General features: G+C 45.6%; 1 protein-coding gene and 1 long non-coding RNA gene across 7 annotated transcripts in view; one reads left to right on the top strand and one right to left on the bottom strand.

Annotated features, from left to right (window-relative positions):
• Nucleotides 1-5,057: 5,057 nt before the first annotated feature.
• USP2 (ubiquitin specific peptidase 2) overlaps nt 5,058-25,556 on the top strand; it is a 29,871-nt gene continuing 9,372 nt past the window's right edge. For 2 of the 3 annotated variants that reach the window (XM_072612953.1, XM_072612955.1), the window contains exons 1-2: nt 5,058-5,270; nt 13,445-14,235. In XM_072612953.1, coding sequence (XP_072469054.1) covers nt 13,486-14,235 — 750 coding nt within the window. In that variant the 5' untranslated portion in view covers nt 5,058-5,270; nt 13,445-13,485. Of the gene's footprint in view, nt 5,271-6,128; nt 6,323-13,444; nt 14,236-25,556 lie in introns of all 3 variants that reach the window. The other variant, XM_072612954.1, reaches the window with a different exon arrangement.
• Nucleotides 14,770-25,531, bottom strand: LOC140506140 (uncharacterized). Of its 4 annotated transcripts, none has more exons than XR_011967798.1 (5): nt 22,434-25,531; nt 22,047-22,162; nt 21,457-21,641; nt 20,548-20,662; nt 14,770-15,370 (listed from the first exon to the last, which is right to left on the bottom strand). It is a non-coding gene; the product is annotated as an uncharacterized lncRNA (long non-coding RNA). The 4 variants fall into 4 exon arrangements; XR_011967796.1 differs by lacking the exon at nt 14,770-15,370 and having other exon boundaries at nt 17,020-20,662; nt 22,434-24,681; nt 25,389-25,531; XR_011967797.1 differs by lacking the exon at nt 14,770-15,370 and having other exon boundaries at nt 17,020-20,662; nt 22,434-22,586; nt 22,690-25,531.

Consider the following 25,556-nt stretch of genomic DNA (forward strand, 5'->3'; position numbering starts at 1 on the left):
AATTATAGGCAGCAAACAAAACCTCTATTATTTTTATTAAACAATGACCTGTGTGTTTCTAAATAATATCTTCCCATTTTGTCAGTTTTACATTCTGTGTGATGTAGGACTGAAAATAACATGACTTCTTCTGGATTTATAAAAGAAAGTTTAATTACTTAATACAAATTAGTTTTAATTACTTTAAATTACAAAATTACTTCAATTATAAAAGTTTTAGTTACTTAATACAAAGTCCAAATAGATGGACTTCAACCTTTTTTTAAGACAAACTCCTAAAGTAGGTTACATTACAGAAGATGAACTACAGCTTTATACAAACAAAACAATATTTTCCTTCAGTATAAAACAGAAAATAAATAAATTCCCCTTGTAAATAAGCCTTATATAAATTCTTAAGTACTCCTTAATCATTAGTGTTATATACCCGAATTATGTACCAGATGTCCTAATTAGGTCTTTCTCAGATACATACATCTCCCAAGACTAAATTATTTTACACTAAAATTGTTTATTAAAAATATTTATTTCAAAGTTTATATTCCTTCTCATAGGACACAATATTCTTACTACTTAATATATGTGGAAAGGAATATTAATGAGTGCCCAACAAGTTGGTATCAACTTTACTGTCTGTCCAAGATTTTTGTTTGTAATCAGTTTAAGTCTGCGTATAAAACTTACAAAATTATGTACTTGACATTAAATGCCAACTTTTTAAAAATAAATAAAAGAGAAATAAATCCAGTATCTCTGCAAGGAAACCTCAAATGGGGGTCATGAAGAGTAGGCCATGACTCAACAACAACACAGCTAAGGATAGGAGATATAGTCTTAACCAAACAAGAGTTAGAGGCAATTACAAAAGATAAAACAGACAAGTTTGATTACCTGAAACTGAAAAACTCTGTTCAGACAGCATTAATGCATCTCAATAAGAAGGGAAGTGATCAGTAGGGAAAACTTTGTATCAAATTTCTCTGATAAAGGTTTGTATCCAAAACATATAAAATATTATCTACACGTACAATACATACATATATACATATATGTATATATGTATATATATACATATATGTGTGAATGACTAATAGCTTGTTCCCAAATAGATAAATGGTCAGAGGATATGAACAAATTTCAAAAGAACCACCAAGTATTCACAACCATATGAAAAAGTATATCAGATCACTAATAGAGAAATGCACATCAAAATAACCATGAGGTTTCACTTCAAAACAAATTTACCAATTTGCAAAAAATGACTTTTTTAACAATGTCAATAGTCAGTGTTGGAGACCTTATGGAAAGGCAGGCATGCTAATATTTTATTGGTGGAGCTGTGAAATGGTACAACCATTTTGGAAAGAAAGTTGGAATCATGCAAACAAAGTGACTAAAATGTCCATACCCTTGGAACCAGAGACTCCATTACATGGTTTATATCATAAATAAGTTATCAACAAGAAAAAAAGTCCCTATATGTGCCAAAATATTTATGGCAACATTTTTTTTTGTAATAACTAAGAATTGGAAACAAAGTAGATGCCCATCAACTGGAGAATGGCTAAACAAATTGTGGTTCATGAATGTAATGAAATACATGTAGTTGTTCTTCAGTTGTTTTAGTTGTATCCAACTCTTCATGACCCCATTTTGGACAAAGATACTGGAGTGGTTTGCCATTTTCTTCTCCAATTCATTTTACCCATAAGGAAACAGGGGCAGCCAGGGTTGAGTGACTTGCCCAGGGTCATAGTAAGTGTCTGAGGCCATATTTGAACTCATGAAGACTCTTCCTGACTTCAGGCCCAGCATTCTATCCACTGAGCCACCTAGTTGCACATAATAGAATACTATGGTGCTGTGAGAAATGATATGTGTGTGAGGAATACAGAGAAGCATGGAAAGATCTATATGAACTGATCCAGAGTGAAGTAAGCAGAGCCAAGAAAACCACAAACACATTAACTACAATAATGTAAATGGAAAGAATAAAATCAAAAGTAAAAATGAACAAAATTATGAAGTCCAAATAGAACTTGAATGAAAAGATATGAGAAAATAGTCCCAAACCATCCACAGGTGTTACAAACTGCATTATTTTTAAGACTTTTTCAAGTACCAATCAACTGTGCTGAGTTTTACCCCTCTCTCTAAAAAATACTATTAACAAGTATGCTGAGTTTTTCCCCTCTCTCTAAAATATACCATTAATTATATAAAATAGCTCATAGGGAAGGGAAGGGGAGGAATACGTGGAATTCTGTGGTGATTGAAAAAAATAAAATAAGAATAAAAATTTATTTTAAAAATATTTTTTAAGAAGATCGGAACTCTAACTCTGTTTCCTTTCATTATACCATGTGGCCCCAACCCTGAATCAGAATTAATTTTTCCTCCCTCCTACCAAGAGATATGCTTGTAAAAGTTTAACAACTATCACGCCAGGAAAAAAAAAATGTACATACAATACACTTTTAAATTTAATCTACATTAACATTTTCTTTATCACTTCTTTACTATAAAATTAATAAAACAATAAATCAAGCCTTAATTTGTAGGGTTTGCTGCTTTTCGAGGTGTAAATGCTCACATTGAAAATTTAATAATCTGTTCTCTAGAGCTGGTGGGAGATGACTCCAGCACACCCCTGCCTCCCATCCAGAAGTTCCCATTTTGTATTCTCTAATAATAGCTGTCATTCAAAGATCAATTGAAAAAATTAAATATTTAGTATGGAAATGGCAAGACTTAAAACAGGAATGATCACTAGTTTCAATTATTTAAAAGGCTGTCATAGGGAAAGAGAAAGTATACTAACTGCAGAGGGTAGAACTTACAGATATGTGTGGAAATTATAGAGAGACAAATTTGAGCCCACCTTTTTTTGGGAAGAAGCTTCCAACAATTAGAGCAGACCAAGCATAGATAACATGGCTCAAGATAGTGAACTCCCTGGCATTTGAAGTATTCAAGAAAAACCAGAGAGGTCAATTACCTCTCCCACATTCCTTACAGGGAATTCCTATGGTTGGTCTGGAAATTGAAATGATGACCTAGAATTTAAGATTCTAGTCCATGAGTCAAGGATTTATTAAGTGTGTCCAGCACTGTGCTAAGAATTCTAGGATTCTATCTACCCTGGGTGACTTGTAACTTAATCCACTCAGTTCTCCAATGCTGTCCTAGTTGATACATCAGCCAGTAGGGAAGCACATGGTCCATTTTACCTGTTGAGACTTATAACCCAAATCATTCTTCACATTCCGTTGGATTTTTTCTCCCATCCACCGCTCTTCTTGCAACGAATCCTACAATACCACTGCATATAGAACTATACTCCCTCCTACTTCTTGTTTTGGGATCAATAATCAAATCTGCACTCTCCAACCATCTCATGGACCCATAACTAGCTTGAGATACAACTTCTATCCTGGTGGGGGGAGGGATTAAAGGGAGGGAGGTCAAAGGTCCTAATTAATAGCTCTACCATTTTTTCTAGAAATCCCCAACTGTATTTCACTTCATTCCTTACTGTCTAGACAGTTTCTCCATAACTTCCCCAACTGCCTAGCTGCCTCATACCATTTTTCCTTCTCACTCTCTCCAGTGCTGAAAGCACAAATCATGATTAAATCAGTTCTATCATTTGTTCCTGCAAGAGTATATGGCCCCATTCAAGATGCCTGTAATTAAAATGTTCCTCCCTGCCCACCACTCTGCTGTATATTTGCTCTCGCCTTTTAGAATGTAAGCCTGGCATTTTGCAGGAGACATCTGGTCCATCCCAGCCTGCCTACTCAATGATCCTTTAAACTGTCCTTTTACAGTGACTCTCCAACCCAGATTTTATCTGCACCTGGCCCACCCCAGGCATTCACCACTCCTTAATTGATCCATATCTTCTCACTGTCTTTTCTCATATACAAGTAACAATCTTACCCTCACTACTACATTGCTCAGACTCACTTAGAATCTAGCTGGCTTCTATTGGCCTCACAAATAAACCTTGCTACTTAGAATGAAAGAAGGATTGAGTGGTCAAATTCTTTCAAGGCAGACCCCCTGAATCCTTCATTTCCAGGTTCCCAGCAAGCCAAACCACATCATAATGTGTCAAGGCAAGCCAATTGATTCTTCTATTGGTTCCACATTCCTATGTCCTCTCAAACTAAAAAATCCTTCCTGGAACACCATTAACATATTTGCTATCCCCCCTAATTAGAATATAAGCTCCTGGAGGACAGAGACTGTCTTACTTTGCATTTTGTTCCCAAAACGCTAACACCAAGCAAGCCCATAATGATTCTTTCATTCAAAGCCGTTAGAAAATGCTGAATGAATGATGAAAACATAAATATCCAAATTCCTGGTTTCTGCCCCAGTCTTTTCCCATACAACTCCTGTTAACTGAGCTCCTCTCACAGACTCCCTGCCTCATTTTTCTGAGCACTCTCAAATGAACCCATTTCTATTACCCCGGTGGGGAGCAGTTTGGAGCCTTTCAGAAGCGAGAAGTGGAGGGCCGAGCTGAAGGGGAATGAGAGATCTTCCGACTGAGTGGAAAGTAACAGCGAAGGTTGTTGGGAGGCTGATGTATTTATTGCTAATGAGATGAATGACCTGAATCCATTCCAGGAAGCTTAGAGCTAGTCGGGTGGATGCTGATTGGACCACTGAACGCGAGGTTGGTTGCTGTAGCAATCTGCACCCGGGAGAATATTGGTCAAAAACTCAGATTTCACGGTTGCTCCCCCCCAAATAATTTGCAGAACGGGAGGGTTGGACTACATGGTCTTTAAGTTCATTTCTGACTCTAAATCATAACTCCTATGGATCCTCTTGCTCCTACACCTTTGCAACACTCTCTTCCTTTTCCTCCAGTCTCCACCCCCTTTCGCCCCGCGTGCTTCTCTTCCACGTGGCTCTGTTTACATCAGTTGCCTGGGAAACTCAGGCTGGGAGGAGCTCCATCAAGTCACAATAGTAAAGAGCCAATGGGTGCTCCACGTCTCAGTGACGCAAGGACGCACAGGGCGTGGCTAGGCCGTCCTGGAATGCCGTATGGCGATTCCCCGCTGGGTGGCGCTGTTCTCCCGGGGAGGTCTTCATTGGGGCCCCTGGCGGAGGTGGGGAGAGGCGGGCAGGAGCCGGGGCCAAGGAGCCCTCTGCGTCAGCTGTTGCTCACTGCGCCGCGCCAGTGTCAGGCGGGACTTACCCGCAGCTCCATGCCTGTTTTCGGCTTGGCACATCCACCCTTAGAGAACCAGGTAGGTGCCACCTGTTCGGGATTGGGGCAGAGGGAGGATAAGGAGCGACCTCCGCTGGGGCAATGCCCGGGGTGCCCCCGGAGCCAGAGCGGACCCCGGGGACGTGGGGGTGGGCACCCTGCGGGGCCAGGGCTCAGGCTCGGACACTCGTGGGGGGAGTGTCCGCCGTGCCAAGGCCGGCTCCTGCTCTGGGTACCAGCCCGGAGTACTGCTGCTTTGCCGTGCCCGGAACCAGGCTGCCCTGGGTGGCGTGTGCCTGGGTATATTTCGGAGGAGCGGGACGTGTGGTGTGTTGTAGCCTATTGTGACAAGAAGGTTGTGTGCCGCTCATTTACTGCCCCCCTGGAGGGTTTTCTGGGGGGGAGGGGGAGGGGAGGAGGAGGCGAGAGAAGAGAGGAGAGAGAGAAGAGACAGACAGACAGACGAGCTAGTGTGGTCTGACTGTCAGCCGGGGGAAGGCAGCAGTTCAGTAGTGGAGGAGAACTGCTGCCAATCTCAGACCGGAGGAGGTATCTTTATAACCGCCCCCTCCCCCCCCATCATCTAAAGCAGCAACTTAAACTTTACGTTAATAGTTATTCACGTTTTTATAGTGCTTTAAGGTTTGTGCTTTCCCATATTACTCTTCCCCACCTCGAATAGGACTGAGCATCCCCACTTCCACCTTGCTTTAGGTTTAAGGATGAGAGAGCTGGATCTCACTGGTACAGAGCTGAGACTGAGGATGGGGAGAAAAACTAGGAAACGACCCATTGCCTAGATTATACTGAGGCTTACAGAGTTGTGGGAGACCAAGGAAAGCTTGGAGAGGGATCAGGTGATTGGAAGTGCTGAAACTCAGCCCCTTTGATGCTGTAGACTCATGCCCCCTTGGGGTCAGGGAATGAGGACTGGAATGAGGACCTGAGTGCATCATCAGGACCCAGTGCTGAGTCAGTGGCATCAACTGGGACAGGGTGGAGACAGGTGCCTTGAGACACCTACACAAAGGTGGGCTACGACAAGGACTGTGAAACTCTTGGAGAGCAAGATGAAAAAAAAGGCCTAGAAAGGTGAGAAATGCCATTTTTTCCCCTCTATATCTAGTATAAAGGCAGAGCCCTATGAAATGGATCCATCAAGAGTAGGACTCAGTTGGGTATTTGCCTAGGCACCAGTGGGACCTTGTACTTTTCTCACTTTTTTAAGCCTAAAGGAAACAGCAGTGGTCTGAAACGCCTGGACAAACACTTGATGTCTCCTTGACTAAGGCATCCTGGGAATTTGTTCAGCCTACTTTGTATACCACAATGGTGGTGGGACCAATCCTGCCCTGGTTATGAGAGCCAAGGGATTTATACGTAGACATATAAAAGAAAGCTTTGGAGTTGCTTTTTAACTTTAGAAGCAAGCATGGCACTTAGGGTTGACAGACAGGACTCTTTTTTTTTTCTACCTAGAAACATGTAACCTCCAGATAATTTCAGTCCTATGCTTCCTTTCACCCCAAGCTACAACCAGTGCACTCTGCCACCTTTTCTCTTTCCCTTTCTTTTCATTGAATCCCTTTTTGTGCTGCTTCTTACTGTATCCTTCCCTGAGTTCTTTTAAAGTCACCCTTCTGTCTAGTACCTACTCATTAGGGACAGTACCCTCCCCCACCTTAGGTGGGCATAACACTGCCCCTTTAAGTCTCTCTGGATCCTGGAATGTGAGTGAATTGCTGTAGCCATCCCTCTGAGGTCAGATAAGATACTATATATATCAGAGCCAGTAACCTGAGCTCCGGATTACCCAGCCTGGAGTCGGGCTTCACTCCTCCACCTTCCACTCCATCCCATGCCCCGCTGGGGAAGGAGAGGCCCCCAGAGTCCCGATCAATCCTTTTCCCCTGGACACAGGTCAGTGACTGCCCCCACTATGCATCTAAACATACATAGGTGCTGCTGCCTGGTGCCTGCCCTTCTAGTAGGTCTGGGGGAGTTGGGGCAGGGAGGGGGTGGTGGGTATAGATGACAGATGATTATCTTATCTATCCAGCCAGGTCTAGTGCTGTGAACCAGGCCAAGACCTTAGGAGATGGAGAGCAAAGGAGATACAAGATCTGGCCAAGGAATGGAAAGAACCGGCTACGCAATAGACTTAGGGGACCTCTTCCTAAGGGTTTTCCATATTGCCTAAAATGTCCAGAACACTATTGTATGTTCATGGTAGTAGTGAAGCAAGTTTGGGAGCATTGAGGCAATGATTTGGGAGCACTAGCACCATTTTTGCTTTCTCTGGAAAATATAAAGATATGCTTCCCAACTAAGACACTACCGTGGACCCACATATGTACCTTCTTTTTCAATTATTCATTGTTAAAGCTTTAATCTGATCTCTGGGTCCTACTTCCTTACCTTCCCCACCAGGCTCCTAAGAAACTTGTAGGAAACATTAAGGGGGTTTCATTTTTCTGACTGATTGCCACCACCCCTAAAGGAGTCAGAGTTTGTTAATCATATGAGGGATAATGTGCTCACCCCTGATAGATATGCTTGCTAAAAGAAGGCTGAGAACAGGCTCAGGTTAGGGGAGGAGGTCTGAGAATAAACAGAGCCCTTGACCAATGAAAATATCAACTATACCATCCCCCCTCTCCTCTCTACCTGTGCTCCTTTTTCTGTCAGAACACCCCCAGATCTGATCTGCCTTGGACTGGCACTCATGCCTTAGTGCTTTCCTGCTTTCCCCAAAGAGATGAGCACAGTAGTTTGGGCCCCTTTCTTGCCCCCCACCCCACCTACCTTCCATAGAAGGCACTTTAGTCTGACCACATTCCAATCCCGTTAGTGAGTAGCTTTAGGAAGCTGTGAGGTCATTGCTGAGGAGGCCCCCAAAGCACCTGGTATGGAGGAGGTTAGGGACATAACTCATCCTACACTGGGCTCCTGTATACCTGAATAGGGACTTGATCCCTATATGCAGATTTCCCACGAACCTCACCCTGAAATCTCCATCCCAGAGTCAGAGCAACAGAGCATGGGATTCATTTGCCCTGGAAATCACTAGGAGGTGCTTATAGGTAGAATAGATCAAGGGTCAACAGCAGAGGCAGCAACCAGGACACGGGATGTCCCTGCCCTCTCTTCTCCTTGGGGCTGGGAGTTTCTGGGATTCCCATTAAGCAAGTCACTTCCCTGGCTGGACAGGTTAGGGAACTCTTCGAGTAAGGGACAGGAAATGACAGTGCCTGATGTAAGGGAGCTGACTGTCCTGGTGGTGACAGGGTTAATTGTAACCCTTGAGTCATCTAGCTTGTTGGCACCTTGTGCCAAGTTAAATCTGGAGTCAGGGTTGGGGATGGGACATGACATTGTCTGGAGACCTCCTAGCTGTATTCAGGAAGCTTGTGGCACCAGCACCATGAGGGAGATTGGCACTGTGGCTGAAATGGAGTCTTCCTGAATGATATCTTGACTGATCAGTATTGTTCCAGGGCTCAAGTTGCTCCCGGCTTCACTTTCATCTGCCTGCCAGTGGAAAATCTGAAGGGTTGTCTCCTACAGGGGCCTCCACAGGGCCCCCCTACAGGGGTGGAGCAAGGGCAGTAGCTGAACAGGCCTGAGGGAGGAGCCTGGAGACCCAAGTTCTAGCCCCTACTTGGACTATGGACCAGGAAGGTATCCTTACATATACTTACAGTCTCCTTCCTGAGACCTTGGCAAGTCCCTTGTAGCCCCAACCCCAGGGAAGGCTAGACACCTTCCATTCCCAGAGAGATGAGGGGCTATGAGGCACTAAGCCTAGGGGAGTGGACACTGCCCCCACCCCTTAGGGAAAGTACTTGACCTAGATGGTCCACAGGGACCTTATCTCTTCTGAGGTAACATGGGAATGACCTAACTCCAAAGAGAGTGTAAGCTTAGCCAGAGAGTTCTGGCAATCAGAAAGAGAACCCTGCAGTCTTGAGAGATGGAGCTGGGGAAAAGTACCCAGAGCTAGGCAACTTGGCTGCCCAGTGTGTCCAAAGTGACTGGCACCAGGGGAGGTGCCTGCCTGCCAGGAGCTGCGTGTCAGTACTTGCCAACCCAGAATAAACAGGAGGAGGGGATGGATAAGGGGGGCCCATACTGGGTGGTGAGAGGGTGAGAAGGATCCCAGCCAATAGGATCTTTTCTTACTGCCCCATGAAAGGGCCATTCAGTACCGGTGGTTCCTGTGGCAACGAGGAGACTCACAGCCATGTGAGCACCTCTGCCCTGTATGAGGAGGCTGGAACCAAGTCTCCCTTCCAGCTGTACTTTGCCGGCGTCCAGTGACACCCCTGAGCCAGGTAATGCCCAAGAGAGCCAATACATATTAGTCTTCTTCTCTGCACCAGAATTAGATGGGCTGGGGCTGGAGAATGCCCTGGGGCCTCAACTCAAACAAGTACCCCCGAAAGACATGATGCTGTCAGGTTTCCAAGAAGGGATGCATATGTTTGTGCATTGAGAGGATGTTTAGTTTATTCCATCATCTGCCCCGAATTACCAGGATGACAGTAAATTTACTGCTTTGTATTGGGACTGCCCCAGTTCAGCTGATTAAGTAGTGTGAGAATGAGAATACGTAAACCTGTAGGGATTCCCCTAGCAGAGGTGTTCTTCAGTTTTTCATGCCATGGACCCCTTTGGTAGTCAATCTGGTGAAGCCAATGGTGTGTTTTTAAGTGGTTCAAATAAATTACACAGGATTGCTAAGGAAAGCAATTATATTAAGATAAAGATGTGTAGGGGTATTTTTCCCCATCCAAGTTCATGGGGCTTCTGAAATCTAGGTTCTGTGAACCCCAGGTTGGTAACCTCTGCACAAAGGAAAGGGACTGTTTTTACTTGGGGAGTTCCAGTGTTGGAGGGGACAGAGAGACATGAATTTTGAAGTCTTGCTTCAGCAGCCCCACCAGCCATATCCCAATGCTCCCAAACCATCTCAGAAATATCTTCTATGGCAGGGTTAAGGAGCCTGTGGTCATGTGTGGCCCTCTAGGTCCTCAAGTGTGGCTCTTTGACTGAATCCAAACTTCAAAGAACAAATCCCCTTAATAAATAAATTTGTTCTGTAAAACTTGAACTCAGTCAAAAGGCTGCACCAGAGGACCTAGAAGTCTCAAGGCCACAGGTTCCCCACCCCTGCTCTGTGGCTTCCCAAGAGTCCAGTGTCATAAGACAGGCCATCAGATGCCAAAGCTTGTGACAGTGGCCTACAGAATGCCAGTGTGGTGGTGGTGGTGAGGCTACTAGGGAAGTCATGAGCTCATCCCCTGAAGAAGAGTGGGACGTTGCCATGTCTGAATGACTGCCTAGTTTAAGGGAGCTGGGCTCCTGATGCTTGGAGTTTCTCTGACATTGAATTATTGATGGAGATTTCAAACAGTGAAATAGAGCAGGACTGAACCAACTTCCCCCTTTCCCCACCATCTCTCTCTCTCCTTTAACCCTTTCTTTCTACCTCTTCTCCCTTGGGGACTGAAAAAAGGGGAAAAAGACTTCCTAGTTTCTCCTCTAACCCTTCTTCAACTATCTTTTACCACACAGGTTAGAAGGGCACTGCTTAGGGTTGAGTACATGGCTTAGTTCTGGCCTAAGGGCTTGGGATAGGGGAATTTGTATATAATGAATTAAGGGGCTAACAGAGACTCAGCAGCTGGCTTGGATGAGACTCTCTACTAGTAGTCTTGGGACACTATCATGGGAGTCAAGTGCTTTGTGGGAGTTAGCTAGGTGGGCAGGGAGGACTATCCCTTTAAGCCCCCATTTAGATTTCTTTTTGCAGCTGCTGCCAGAATATATACCCCCTGCCTCAAAGCTGGTTTCCTAGAGATCTCAGCCAAGCCTGAAGTATTTGAGGCTTGGCACTAATTCCAAAGTGGGCTGGGCTCTGGGCCCTCTGAATGCCCAGGGGAGGGGTGCAGGGAAGGCTAGACAGAATCAATGCCTACTATATCTTGCCAGTGCCTCCCACCACCACTATTCCAGTACTCCCTGGCTGATCTCATCGGGGGCAGGACTGGGAACCCATTGGGCAAGCTGACAGCAAAAGCAGAATTAGGGTACCTCTGTAGAGAGGAGTGGGCAGACCATTTATCATTACTAGAGGAGGGGAAATAGAAGAAAATTAATATAGCTAGAAGAAAGAAACCCCGAGTCCTGACCGATAACCTTCAAGGAAAAGGGGGTGTGAGCACCTATTAACACACCAGTTCCTTTGATCTGTTCTGCCAGCACTTCTCCCTCCCTAGTGCCCTTGGCCAGAAAGACTAGTCCTGTAGGGAGACAGCAGTACAGGCTTTATGGTAGAGGGAGGAGCATAGGGCAGTAGCTGAACAGGCCTGAAGGAGGAGTCTGGAGACCCAAGTTCTAGCCCCTAGCCTTGTTCCTACCCAGCTGGATTTTTAATAAATGCTTATTGAGTTGTGCAGCCTTGGGCAAATTATATCAGCTCCCTGGGTCTCATTTTCCTCCCCTGTAAAATGAGGGGGGGTGCATTAAATACTCTCTAATATCTAACATTTTGCATAATTCCATTCCCTTTCTGGGTTAGCCACCAGAACCTAAGGGTCAGTTAGAGCTGGGAGGAAGCAAGTGAAAGAGCCGTGGGCTTGGAATCAGGAGTTGTGAGGTCCTGGCTCTGCCTTCATACCCTGATGTAGAACCCTGGGCAGGTCTCTACCTTTTTGGACCTCATCTATATGCCATGTGGGAGTTGGACTAGAAAGAACACTATCTGGGGTCAGAGAACATGGTTTCAGATCCCAGAAAGTCTCTTCCTCTCTTTGGGCTTCACTTTCATCATTTGTAAAAGGCGTGGGGCTGGGAATTGGCCTGGCTGACTTCAAAGTCTCTATCCAATTCTGACTCTGTAATCCTATAATCTCTAAGAAGATCCACTCCAGAGGGAGAGGGCAGTGTTGGCTGTAGTACTGGATTTCTGCCTCTAGGGGCCCCCTTTGCACAAGCCAAGCATTTCCATAGATCCTGGAGAATTTGTGGGATTCATTTGAGGCTCCTAGAGGTGTTTACTGGGACTGTTCCAGCTGTCTGCTGTAAACTACTGTAATTCTGCTGTCTGTTGTAGAAGGAAGGGTCAGTTTGAGTACCAGGGAGAGGAGCCCCAGAGGTTAGACTGGGCCACAAACAGGTACTGCCTGGAGCCTGGGCAGAGTGGTGCAAAGACTGGTAGAACATTGGACCTAGAGCTTAGAGAATCATAAATCTAGAGCTGGAAGGAACCTTAGAGGACATCTAAACCAACCCCATCATTTTTACAAATGAGGAAAATTAGTACAAGGGAGGCCAAGTGACCAGCCCAAGGTCACATAGGCAATAAGCATCCAAGTCAGGAAACCTGGATTCTAGACCTTGCCACCAACAAGCTTTGTGACCACCTCCCTGAGCCTCAGTTTTTCCATCTCTAAAACAAAGTGGTTGGACTGCTAAGATTTTTCTCTACCTATAACATTCTGTGATTCTAAGATGGTTAAGCTCACCTGTCATGACAGTGCTGGGCCCACAGCTTATATCAGAAGGATGTTTCTTCTCCTCTCAAAAGCACACCATGCAATGTGTCTGCTGTCTCATGAGTCTGGCTTCTTAGAGTCCTCAATTTGAAATGAGAGCTTCACTAACCCCCTTCAACTCCAGGAAGCTTATCCAAGGGAATGGGACTATCTGTATCTAATGGGAATGGGACATTATATGTGGCATGGGGAGGAGAGGGATCCTGAGTAGGGGGTGTCTGTCTGCATGCTTGTTTGACTCTGTGTATGTATATAACTGTAAAATAAGGAGACTGTTTTGTGTGGCCTCTACAAGTAATAATAAATCAGTTACTCTGAAACTATCCAAGCTGGAATGGGCCTTAGAGATCATTATGTCCAACCTTGAGAAGAGGTAGGCTCAGAAAGATTTAAGTGACTTGTCCATACTCACTTGGCTAACTAATCTCATTACTTTAGAGTCAAGTAACATGTCTAAATTGTACAGTTGTGTTTGTACCTTTGTGTGTGTTTGCTGGCATTAGTGTCTCAGTATAAAAATCTGGGATTTAATCAATAGTTGAGAGGCCAGACTAGAGGTCCAGCTGAGGATAGGGAAATTAAAGGGATTGATGGGAATGGTAGGGGAGCTAGTCCTCCAGGGCTGTCTTTGACAGCTGCTTCCCTTATCTTACAGCCCATGCCGCTGCCAACCCCCACTGAGCTTCGACCTGAAGGATGTCCCAGCTCTCCTCCACCCTGAAGCGCTACACAGAATCATCACGCTACACAGATACCCCTTACTCAAAATCCAGCTATGGGACCTACACACCTTCCTCCTACGGAGCCAATTTGGCTGCATCCTTCTTGGAGAAGGAGAAACTCAACTTCAAGCCAGCACATCCCTCTGGATTTCTCAACACCCGTCCCCGTACATATGGCCCTGCCTCCATCCTGGACTATGACCGAGGGCGTCCCATGCTGAGGTCTGAGATGGGAGGTAGCAAAAGAGGAGAGAGCCAAAGTAGGATCAGTGAACGGCCTTCTGGGAGTGGACTCAATGGAGGCAGCAATCTGCCTTATGGAATGCCTAGTAGCTCTCTCAACTACCTGCCTGTAAATTCCCGGGACCAGGTAGTGCCCCTGACCCAGAAGAAATCTAACAGTCACTCGGACCTGGCCCGAGATTTCTCTGGCCTTCGGACCACGGACAGCTATAGGATGGATCCTGGGCCAGGGCGGAGCCCAATGCTTGCCCGGACACGAAAGGAGTTGTGTGCCCTACAGGGGCTATACCAGGCTGCCAGTCGATCAGAGTACCTATCGGATTACTTGGAGAACTATGGGCGCAAGGGCAGTGCCAGCCAGGGACCAGCCCCAAGAGCCCTGGAGACCCTCAGCCCCACCTACCGACCAAGTGGCCGCTATAGCCTGTGGGAAAAGGGCAAGGGCTCCAGCCCTTCCACCTCCCCAGGGCGGGATGTTATGGTGAGTTAAGCCCATGGGCACTGAGGCTGGAAAGGCAATCCCCCAGGGTGTGGGGAGGGTCACTGAGGAACTTTATGTACTGAGCTCTTCTACCTTCCAGTTTAATGATAAATTGGCTGAGATGGGTCATAGGGATGGAAAACTTTCTAACCTCTATTGCTATCACTCCTAAGTCCCTGTTGAGGGAATAGGGGGAGGGTGTCACAATATGACCAGGCTCCCTATTGGTCAGTGCTTGATGAGAGAGTGAGGAGACCTAGCCCACTCTTGTCCCTGGCTGAACCCTGGCTTCGGTAAGCTGTGTTATAGAGTTGAAGGGAGGGGAGGAGAGGAGGAGGGGAGAAAGGAGGAGGAGCTGGATGACGCTCTCAGGAATGCAGAGCCTCCAGAACCACTGCTATTCTTATCCTCTCCTTTTCCACGGAGTCTGCCAGACCCCAGGGTCTCCAGAAAGCTCTGCTGCTTCTCCTTTTTCTATATGTTAAGGTCTACTGACCCTTTCTGGACCAAAACCAAGTGTAGTTCCCTCCCCACTATATTACCATCACACCTGGAACTCCCCAGCTCCTTGTTGGGTGGGAAAGAGGTCAGAAACAGAGCTTGCAGGCAAAAAGAGGGACCAGCCTGCTTTAAGCTGCTGCTTCTTTCTTTTTCTGCCTCCCCATCTTCACTTTCATGTTCCTGTACTAGCTGTCTTATGGCCCTACATCATCAGTTGGAGGAGCCAGAGAGATAACCAGCTGACTTTCAGAGCCCTACAGTTGGACAACTGGACTTCTTAAATGATTTACTGCTAATTCAGATAAACTTATTGTGGGGCTTTGAAACATGTTCGTGGTTTGCCTTGGACCAGAGTGCATAGGGGTTCATAGGAAAGGCCTCACTTGGAGAATATTCAAGAGTTGATATCACATCTCTGTCCTCTGAATTCTCTTAGTACTTTGTTATGTGGTCTAGGATGATCATGACAAATTTTTATTAGGCTAAAGTAGATACAGACATGGAACATATCATGACAGTGGAATTCTGATAGGACAGCTTGATATCACCATTGACAGACGTTTGTTGGCCAGTCTTCTATTGTGTAAGATAGACAGATATGAAATTCACTTCCCATTGTTAAGGAGCTTATCATCTATTTGGAAGATAGGACATAGGCATATAATAGTCACTAAGACACACAGTAGTATTGCTGTATAGTAAGATCTGAATTGAATGGTGCAAAGAGCAGTGCTTTAGGAATTCAGAAGAGGAAAACATTATTGTGGACAGGAGGGACAGAAAATGTTTGACTTTATCTGGCCTTTAATAAGTGATGAGGAGGAAGGAAGGAAGAAAGAAAGAAAGGAGTTACAAAGTACCAACAGGTGCTTATAATTAAGCTAAGTGCTTTAGAAATTATGTCATTTAATCTTCACAACAACCTTGAGAAGATAGGTACTCTTATTCCTAAAAGAAGAAACTGAGGCAGAGAGTGGTTAAGTGTCTTGTCCAGAGGTCAGTTTTAACCTCAAGTTGTCCTAACTCCAGGCCCAGCACTGACCCACTTAGCTGCCAATAAGACTGAAATAACTGGAGAGCAGTGAGGTAGGGCATCCTAGGCTGGGAAAACAAATGTGGAAAGCTGGGATTGGGCAAAGTGTAGTAGGGGACATTAAATCATTTGGATTATAGCAGAGAGTCATCTAAGAGAGTAGTAGTGGAAGATAAAGTATGTCATGACACAGGAAGTATTTAATGATCAGAGACTATAATATGTGTGTGTATACATACATACATGCATAAAATTTCACTATTTTTGTCATGTCAATAGATATATATCATAACTTATCATGGACTGAGTTCTAATTGTTTGAATCTCCTACAAAAGTGGCATCATCCTCTCGGTTCCAGACCTCTAGAACAGCTTCAGCTTTGCACCAGAGAAGGAAGCAGTGAAGCGACAAATTCCACTGCAGCAGATAGAACCACCTGCAGATCCTTACTTTGTTGCTGGGAGTGACCTACCAAACCTCAAGTAGCAGACAGTCCTCTATAGCTGTTCAAACGAACATTTAGTGAGCACTTCCTCTGCAAAAGTGCTGTGCTAGGCATTGAGATCACAAAGATATGAAAGAAAACATAGTTCCTATTCTCAAGGAGCTTAAAATTTCAAAGGAGAAAGGACATGTACAAAGATAACTTGATTACAAGGTGATGTGTGCTAAGTACAAGGAGAAACTCAGAGTTCTGTGATTTTAGGAGGAGGAGAAATAATTTCCAGCTTAGAGACTAAGGAATAATAAGGAATACTTCATAAAAGTGATGACATCTGAGAGAGAGGGAGGGAGGAAAGGAGGGAAGAAGGAGGGAGGAAGGAAGGATAGAAGGTAGGGAGGTTCAAAGGATCCCTCGATTTGTGATTTCATCAGTGTGTGAACTCCTTCCACCAAAGAAGACTGCAACTAAACCATCCGTAACTTAGTAGAGAAATACAAGGGATTTGCCTGGGACTGAACTTCAGTGACTCACCTGTGGTCACATAACTAGTGTCAAGAGGTGAGATTTATATCCAGGCTCTAATTTGACTTCAGGTCTAATCCTCTATTGACTATGCTAGCTACTCTGTTTATACAGCAAGTTAAAGCTGTAGAACAGTGTTCTACACACTGTTAGCTCAATGAGTCTCACAATCCTATGAAGTTGATACTGTAAGTAGTTATCCCCAGTTTACTGATGAAGTAACTGAGGCTCCCAGATTAAGTGATGCCTATGGGCACAGATAACAAGTTGTTTAAATCAGCATTTGAACCCTGGGCTTTTTGATTCCAAGTCCAGGACTTTATTTATTAAACCAAGCTGCCTGCCTCAAGGGAAAAGAGGGGGACATGAAGGGTCACTAGTTAGGAATAGCCTATTTTGCAGTAGTCTGGGGCAGAGGTGATGCAGGGCTTTTTAAGGGTTTTTCTGGCCTTCATTACCTCAGGCCTAGACAGTTGAAGTAGCCTCCGAATAATGGGTGTCCCTGTATCCAATATCCCCTCTTCACTCTTACCTCTACACAACTGCCAAATTAATATTCCTAAAACACAGGTCTGACCATGTTGGTCCCTTGTTTAGGAAGTGAGTCACCTAATTGTTGCCTGTTGCCTGATAAAATAAAAACCCTCTGTTTGGCATTCCTGATCTGGCTTCAGTCTGCCTCTCCCTTTTCCATCCTCAGTTTTCTAGACAAATGAGTCTTCTTGCTGTTTTCCAGCACGTGATATTCCATCTCCTATCTCATGCCTGGAACACTCTCCCTCCTCACTCAACCTAATTTCCTTCAAGGCTCAGTTCAAGTGCTACTTCAGATATGAGAACTCTCCTAATTTCCCCCAGTTGCTAGAATTCTCCCCCTCCCCCCAAGAAATTCTATTCACTTTATACATATTCTCTATTTACTTCTGTTTGGTGGTGTTTCCCCAATGGAATGTAAGGAGGGCATGAAGTGTCCTGGTTGTGTCTTTATAGCCGCAGAACCAGTGCTCAATAAAGCAGCACTTGTTGAATAAATGAATGATTAAATTGTAGTGGGGGAGTGTAAAGGAAGTGATGAAGGCAGATCCATTGCGGAGGTAACTATTGTCAGGTGTCAAAACAAACTCCCAGATCCTGACCCTGAATGATTTGAAAAGAGGATGGAAGGGCCATCCATAAAAATTAAGTTTGGAGAAAGGGCAGATTGGAGGGGAGTGGTGGGCAGGAAGAGAAAGAGGTCATAGGATCTTGGAGGCCATATAATACTACCTTCGCCCCCACCTCTCCAATTGTGTAGATTAGGAAACTCAGGTTTGGAAACATGGTGAATTTGAGATCCTGGCTTAATCAGCTCAGCAAATAATGTAGGTTTAAGTGCTTTTCAAACCGTGAAGTACTATTGTAAATGAAAGTTACCATTTATAACAATGATATAATGATGATGATGGCATTATCATCATCATCATCATGATTAGATATCTAGGAGGAAGTTAAAATCCAGAATTAGACAAGCCAAGACTGGAAAGAAATTCAGATCAATAAATATAAAATGCCTGTTGTAGCATGACTGGGAATACAAAACCAAAAATAAAATAGCCCCCGCCCTCAAGAAACTTACATTCTTTTGGGTAGAAGCAAGGGATATATTCAGATAGATAATAAATACAAGTTTATTCTGAAGAGAGATAACTCTATTTTTGAAGGAAAAAATGGGTCCCAGTTGCCTGAGGATAAAATACCAATGCCTGTTTGGCACTGGAATGCTAGCCCAGTGGAACATAATCTAAGCCTTGAGGGAAAATGAAGATTCTTGGAAGCAGAGATAAAGGGAATATAGGGAACAGATTTGTACAAGGGCACAAGATGGGAAATAGAATGCAAAGTTCAAGAAATAACTAGTATTCCAGTTTGGCTGGAATGCAGAATACATGAAGGTAGGAGGTGATATAAGATAATATCAATAAGGTGGGCCACAGCCAGGCTGAGAAGTCTGTATTTTATTCTAAAGAAAATAGGAAATCATTGACAAGTTTTGAGAAGGAGAATTATATAGTCAGACCTGTGCCTCAGGAAGATTATTTTGGCAGCTGTGTGGAGGAGGAGGGTAAGGGGAAAGACTGGAAGCAGGAGGATCCATTAGGTGGCCACTGCAATAGTCTAGGATAAATGAAAAAGTAATGAGGGCCTGAACTGGGGGGTGGGGAGTGGGTGGAACAATGTAAGTGAAGAGAAGGTGACAGGTCTTAGAGACACAATCAGCAACTTGGCAAATTGATTGAATATGGAGAATGTTAGAGGGAAGACTCCAGGCTTATGAACTAGATGTTGGCAATCCCTCAATATCTGATAAGGGTGCCCTCAAAAATTTGGGAGGTTTGGAGAAGAGGTGAATTTAAGGAGAAAGGAAATTAATTCCATTTGAGACATGTTGAGTGTGAGAAATTGAAGGGGATCTCAGTGGAGATCAGAAGATCATAGATTTCAAACTGGAAGGGACCTTAGAGATCATCTTACCCAAATCCCTTATTTTTCAGATGAAGGAACTGAGTTCCAGAGAAGCTTAGTGACTCATCTGAAGTCATTAAGGTTTTAAGTAGGATTTGAATCCAGCTCCTGACTCCAAATCTGGTACTCTTTCCACTAGACTAAGAAGCCTTGATGACAGCAGGCAGTTGACCATGTGGGATGGAACAAGATTAGAACTGGATAGGTAGATTTGAGACTTATCTGCCTAGAGGTCAACACTGGAATCAGGGAAATAGATAAGAATGTAAATCTGACATTTCACCCAATCACACAAGAGAATTTCAGCTGAGAAAGAAACTGGATACCATAACCTCTAGTGTGTAAAAGTTTTATTGGAAGTTTTCCTTTCCTTCCTTCCTTCCTGTTCTCTTCATTTCCCCTCCCTCCAAAGACATAGCTAGTTCCTGATGTCGATGCAACGTAGAGCCTTCTCATTTGCAGGTTAGAATGGGAACTTGACCACTTCCTTGAATAGGAATGAGCCTATGCTTTTGGCAAATTGACGCTTTGGAATCACATCTTTTAGTTTATTCAGTCAGTCAGCAAACATTTACCAGTAACTACTGTGTACATGGCACTATACTAGGTGTTATGAGAGCTACAAAGATGGATGAGCACAGTTCCTGCCTTCAAGGAGCTTAAAATCTAATAGGAGAAATGAATATGTGTAATAGATGTTTTTCGGTCATGTCCAACTCTTCATGACCTTATTTGGGTTTGGTTTGGTTTTGGTTTTTTGGCTGAGATCCTAGAGTGATTTGCCATTTCCTTCTCCAGCTCATTTTGCAAATGAGGAAACTGAGGCAAACAGTGTTAAGTGACTTGCTGAGTCCATGCCCAACACTGTCCATCACGCCATCCAGCTGCCCCACTGTAATAAATAGCTGTATATAATAAAGGCCATGTCACTGGAGCAAAGAAAATGCTACATAATTTAGAGAAGGGTAGAGATTACTTCCAGCTAGAGGCATTAGAGAAAGATTCCAAGGCACTGGCATTCTTTCTTGAGCTTGAAGAAGGGCCTGAGTTCCAATGGGCAGAGATTGGAAGAAAGATACTCCAGGTAGAACATGACTAAAGATACAGAGATGGCAGTATTCAAGAAATCAGGGGAACTGAACTAGCCAATTTAGGCCAGGTCCCCTTCCTCCTGATTTCCTTATGTTTAACTGCTGCCATTAATCAAGAGTACCATGGAGGGCAATATTACCACAATGGACGTTAGGACAGCTCAGTTTCTGACAATTTAAGAGAGTGGCAGTTGTTGGTGTACAGGAGATACTTTACCTTTGTAAGGATGACCAAAGCAGACCCTGACATTGAAGATATTAACACATAAGCTCTTTTCACCTCATTAATAGTAATATCATCAGGCCTTCACTCTGTTTTGATGGTATAGTATCTATTTGCAACAAAGAAAGAAATTGAGACCAAAAGAAGAATGATTTGGAAGCTTTGGAAAGAAGCAATCAGAAATTCTAAATTCCCAGGCCTCCTCTGCCCCCTCCTCCTGTACTTGATGCCTCTGAACTGTGATAGGCATAGTCTAAAAATTAACAAACTAGGAAGGAGAAAAGGTTCAGTACCAGAGAAGAGCCTTCCAAGTGGAGTGGGTGCTGTTCCTGAAATGCAGGAAGCTGAGGAGGAGGAAGATGGGCCCAGAGCAGGTAGAAGCAAAAACCCAAAGAGGGAATCAAGCCAGCACAGGTGGTTTCTGGCCTTGCTAGGGAACTGGAAGCCTCAATACCCAACGTGCTACCATCCCATCCTATCCACCCCACCTCTAATGTTCCCTAGGCCTATGGAAGGACAAGCTGTTCTACAGAGTCCTGCCAGGGCTGTGCCTTAACCCCCTACAATCCTTCCTAATCCACCTCCGCTCCACCCCCTCCAGCTGCTCTCTCTCCTGGCCCTTGGCACTGAGCCTCTTCTGTTCAGCTCAGCTCACTCTCCCCAGGGAACAAAGTAGAGCAGAAACGAGCAGTGAGGAAATATTTGTTATTCGAGGTCCCTCCAGAGGACAAAGTCACCAGGCTGGACACCTACCCCCTTTCTCTCTGCCCCCTTCCTCCCTGCTCCCTCCTCCTCCCCAGCCACACTGGGAACCAGAAACTAAATCAAATGGGGCCCTGCATACAATCCTCCCTTCCTCCCCACACCCATTTTTCTTCCAGGGTTTCCCCACCCCCTCCTCACCTCATTTGTGTGCAGAAGCCCAAGTTTAGGAATACCTGGGTCCTCTTGGCCCCTAGGGCAGCCGACTTGGTGCCCAAGGCCTGGGTTTGCAGAGGCTCAGTGACAAGTGCCACTCAGGTAATAAATCATGGTCACATAGGTTTACTTCTACCCTCTCGGATGGGACTTTGGACTTGAACAGTGACCTGAAATGAGCCAAGGGTTACTCCAAACAGGGCAAATGAGGACACCAAGGACAGTCCTAGGAGTTCCTTGGTGAGTGCTTTGACCGTCCTCTCTTCCTCCCCTTCTCTCCCCTTGGCCCTTTTTACTCAACCAAATGAAATCCTTGCCCTGTCTCTTCTTTCTCCAAAGAGACAGCGTGAGGCCTTAAGGCCTTCTCCCCAGCACCAATACCACCCCCCTCCCCTAATTAGCTTGGTGTTACTATCCATGAGGGTTTGATTGGATTTGTGTTTGACAGGTTAGGAAAGTCTCCTAGAAGAAAAAGCCAAGAAGAGCTGGGTCCCCTAGCTAGGAGAAAAAGCTAGATGCCAAGAGTCAAAAGTGCATTGATTCAATGGTTTGTGCTTAGTTGGGCATCTGAATACCTGAGTTTGAGTTTCACACACATCCAGGGCTGTCTGGCTCATGAAAGAACTTTCACTAGGAAAAGTTAAGGGAAGAGTTTTGCTTCTCCAGGCTTCAATTCTTGGCCTTTAAATAGCTAGAGAAAGAAAAGTTAGACGGAATAACAGACCTCAGTTTCTCTGTCTCTGAACAGCACTTTCTTTGCCATCTAATTCCTGACACATGAAGCGTTCCCCCCAATCCAGATTCTGATGACTCATTGACAGAACTGGCAAGAGCTATGCAGGGGTTAATCAAGGTCTAAGAGAATGTTCCCTGCCTCTGGGGGAACCGCTCCACTGATCATCAGAATTAGGAAGTGAACACTGTGTTCAGAGCCCAAGGTTAGACACGTGGCCCCCACTCACCTCACTGTATGCTTGGAGCTGACTTCCTGATGAACCCAGGTGTAAGAGGAGAGGGAATATATGCTGGTCTCTGAAAACTTGCTGACGCAGGCTAGTTCCCCCCAGGGTGCAATGGAATTCAGAACTTGCCACCTCCTATCAGTAACCTGCTTCCTAGAAGTCATGGAGAAGTGGGGTAGGAGGGAGGGCACAGTGTGGAGAGTCAGCCATCAGCAGACAGGGTATAAAGGATGTAGGAAACCAAGGTTCCACTTACCTCTGAGGGGTCACTCTTACAGCCTCATAGACAACAGAATGACTGACCCCATTCCTCCTCTTACAGTGAAACCCAACAGGTGCCAACTCACTACCTCACAGGGTTTGTGAGTTTCAGAAGCCTCTATTCATTCTTCCCAGACTTGCTCAGTCAGCAGCATCTGAGATATGGCCTGGAATCATAGGGATTTTTGCCTGATTTGTTTTGAAGACTTAACTCGGATTTAAAACATTGTGTCCATTTACAAGGGAAGTGGAAAACATGCACACCTGCCCTCAAGGAGCTTAGGCCTGGTAACATTAGTCCAACTTAGAGTAACTTATTTTTTCAAGGCACAGGAAAGGGAACTATGACCACACAGCCAAGGAGGGACTAAGTAAGATAAGTGGGTTCAACGAAATGGCCTCTAAGGTGCCTTCCAGTACTAAGTCTATGAACTTCTCTATCACAGGCTCCCAAAAAAGAGTTCTCCATCCTGAGACTTCCCTCTCTTCTCTGGCCAAGGAGAAAGAAGGCAGGGGAACATGGCTGCCCTTTCTGAGAAGGGAGAGAGGGTACCATGATGTCATAGGAAGAGAACGGGATTTAAAATTGCAGAAACTGAGTTCAGATCCTGGCCTTGCTACTTACTACCTGTGTGTGACCTTGGGCTTGTTATCTTCCCTCAGCCTTGGTTTCTTTATCTGCAAAAATAAGGAGCATGGAATTGATGATCTCCAAGGTCCCTTCTGAAGCTAAATCACTGGGCAAGTCCTCTGAGCTTCAGTTTTCCTATCTGCAAAATGGGGATAATGATACCTGGAGTATTGAGAACCCAATGGGATAATTATGCAAAGCACTCATTATAGAGTCAGCCATTATTATTGTCTATCAGGATACCTGCCTCTTGCCAGTGTTCCACTGCAGCCAGGTCAGCCCTTGACTGCAATAAGAGGAGTCTGTCTGCTTTACAAGAAAGAACACATCCTGTCACCTTTCCTCAAGAAGTCACTGGATTTTCAGGCACTTAATCCAAAACACTCAGAAGCTGTCAACCAGCACACTATCAGCTCCTTCACACTGACACCCCATTTTATTGCCCACCTCCAAAAGAGGTGGGCTTCTGGGACCTTTGGTTTTCATCTCACAGACAGCCATAACCAAAGATGCCCCCGGAAAAGCAATTACAAAAAGCTTTAAGAAGCAAAGCATAACCAAATGCAAATTAATACAGTGTGTTTAAACTAAGGGCTTCATTGCTGAAGGGGACTTGGTTAATGGTGTGTTGAAAGCTAAGTGCATAAGTAACAAATCGAAAGTTTCATGGAGGAAATGAGTTTGGAAGGAGAAGGGATGTGGACTGGCAGAAAGGAGGGAGGGTTTTCCCAGAGAGGTGCATCTGTGCAAAGATAGGATGAAGTGGGAGAAGTCAGGTTGCATGAAGAGTACAGTGTGTGGGTTTGCTTGGCTCCCAGAAGCGAGTATGGAAAAGCAAGGATGATGAGATAGTAAGAAGTGATTGGTGGACAATATTAAAGGAAAGGTTAAGGAGTTTTAATTTAATACAAGGCAATAAAAAACTGATTTCTAAGCAAGGAAAAATGACAGGATCCAAGCAGTGTTTGAGAAAAATGGTTATTACTGCAATGTGTATAATGAATCAGGAAGGAGGGAGTTCAGAAGTAGGAAAACCTGGAAGGAAGCTGTCGTAGTTGTCCAGCTGTGAAACGATCAAGATTGGCACTGGGGTGGTGGCTGCGGAGGTCCACCCCTTTACAGTCACAGCATGCCTGGCACACGTGGGCAGGCAGAGCCCCACCAAACTCCTTGTCCTCACCTCTGCCTCCCCAACCATTCCAGCCCCATCCCAGGCTAGCCTTGCTTAGGGCTTCCCTGTCTTCACCATGAAGCTGAAGGTCTTCGGTGTCCACGCCGTGCATGCGTCCAGGACGCCTTAGCCACGTGCCCCTGGCCATGTGGACCCCATCTGTGCACATGTGAACACGAGCAGGCCTGTTTTTATGAGAGGAACAGAAGGAGCCCACAGATGAGTACCAGCACACGCCGCCGCCTCTCACAATATTTTTAAAGGCTGCTAAATATAGCCTCCAAGCTCCAAACAAGATACTTTCTCCAGGCAGGTCCATGTGCAGCTCCGAGGGGGAGGGATGGAGGCAGAGATAACTTCTCTAGAACCAGGAGGCCCAAAGGAAGCATGCGGGCTGGGCCTACAGATGAGACCCCAGCTTGGGACTCAGCTCAAAACCCATTGCCCAGAAAACTTCATGCCCGCCCTCTGCCCCCCAAAAAGCCTCCGGGCTGTGGATTCGAACTTCCTCTCCCCCACGTGTAGCTAATAAAATGTGAATGCCGGAGGGGGGAGCCCCGGCGAAGCGGGGTAAGTGGGAAGTGGCGGCCCCCGAGCCGCGGGCATCTCCGGCCGGGATGGCAAAGGTGCTTTTTCTCCGTTCCGCGAGTGCTGTCTGGGGGCGGGGAGGGGAGGAGGCCCCGGAATGGGTGCTGGGGATGATGACGGGGTCCGCGGCCGGCCCGGAGGTTTACCGCCGCTCGCCTTCCTGACACCCAAAATGAGCCCCGTGCTGTGGTGGTTCCGAGACCACCAGCAGCGCTCCGGCCCCGCTGCCATGCCCGCTAGCCGGCTGACCTAATGCAGGGGCCTCAGTTTCCTCAGCTGTGAAATGAGAGCTGGACTAAATTACCTCGAAAAACCGGAGGGCTGAGAGAGCGGAACCTCGCAGGCTCAGAACTCCCGCCGCCCCCGGGCATGGGTCTCGCGCCCTCAACCGCGGCCGGGCCGGCCCCGCCCCCAGGCCGCAGGCCCCGCCCCGGGCCCGCCCCTCGGTGACGTCGGCGGGCTCCAGCCTCCG

This window comes from Notamacropus eugenii, chromosome 5 (genome assembly GCF_028372415.1).
Source record: "Notamacropus eugenii isolate mMacEug1 chromosome 5, mMacEug1.pri_v2, whole genome shotgun sequence".
In the NCBI taxonomy this organism is placed as follows: domain Eukaryota; kingdom Metazoa; phylum Chordata; class Mammalia; order Diprotodontia; family Macropodidae; genus Notamacropus; species Notamacropus eugenii.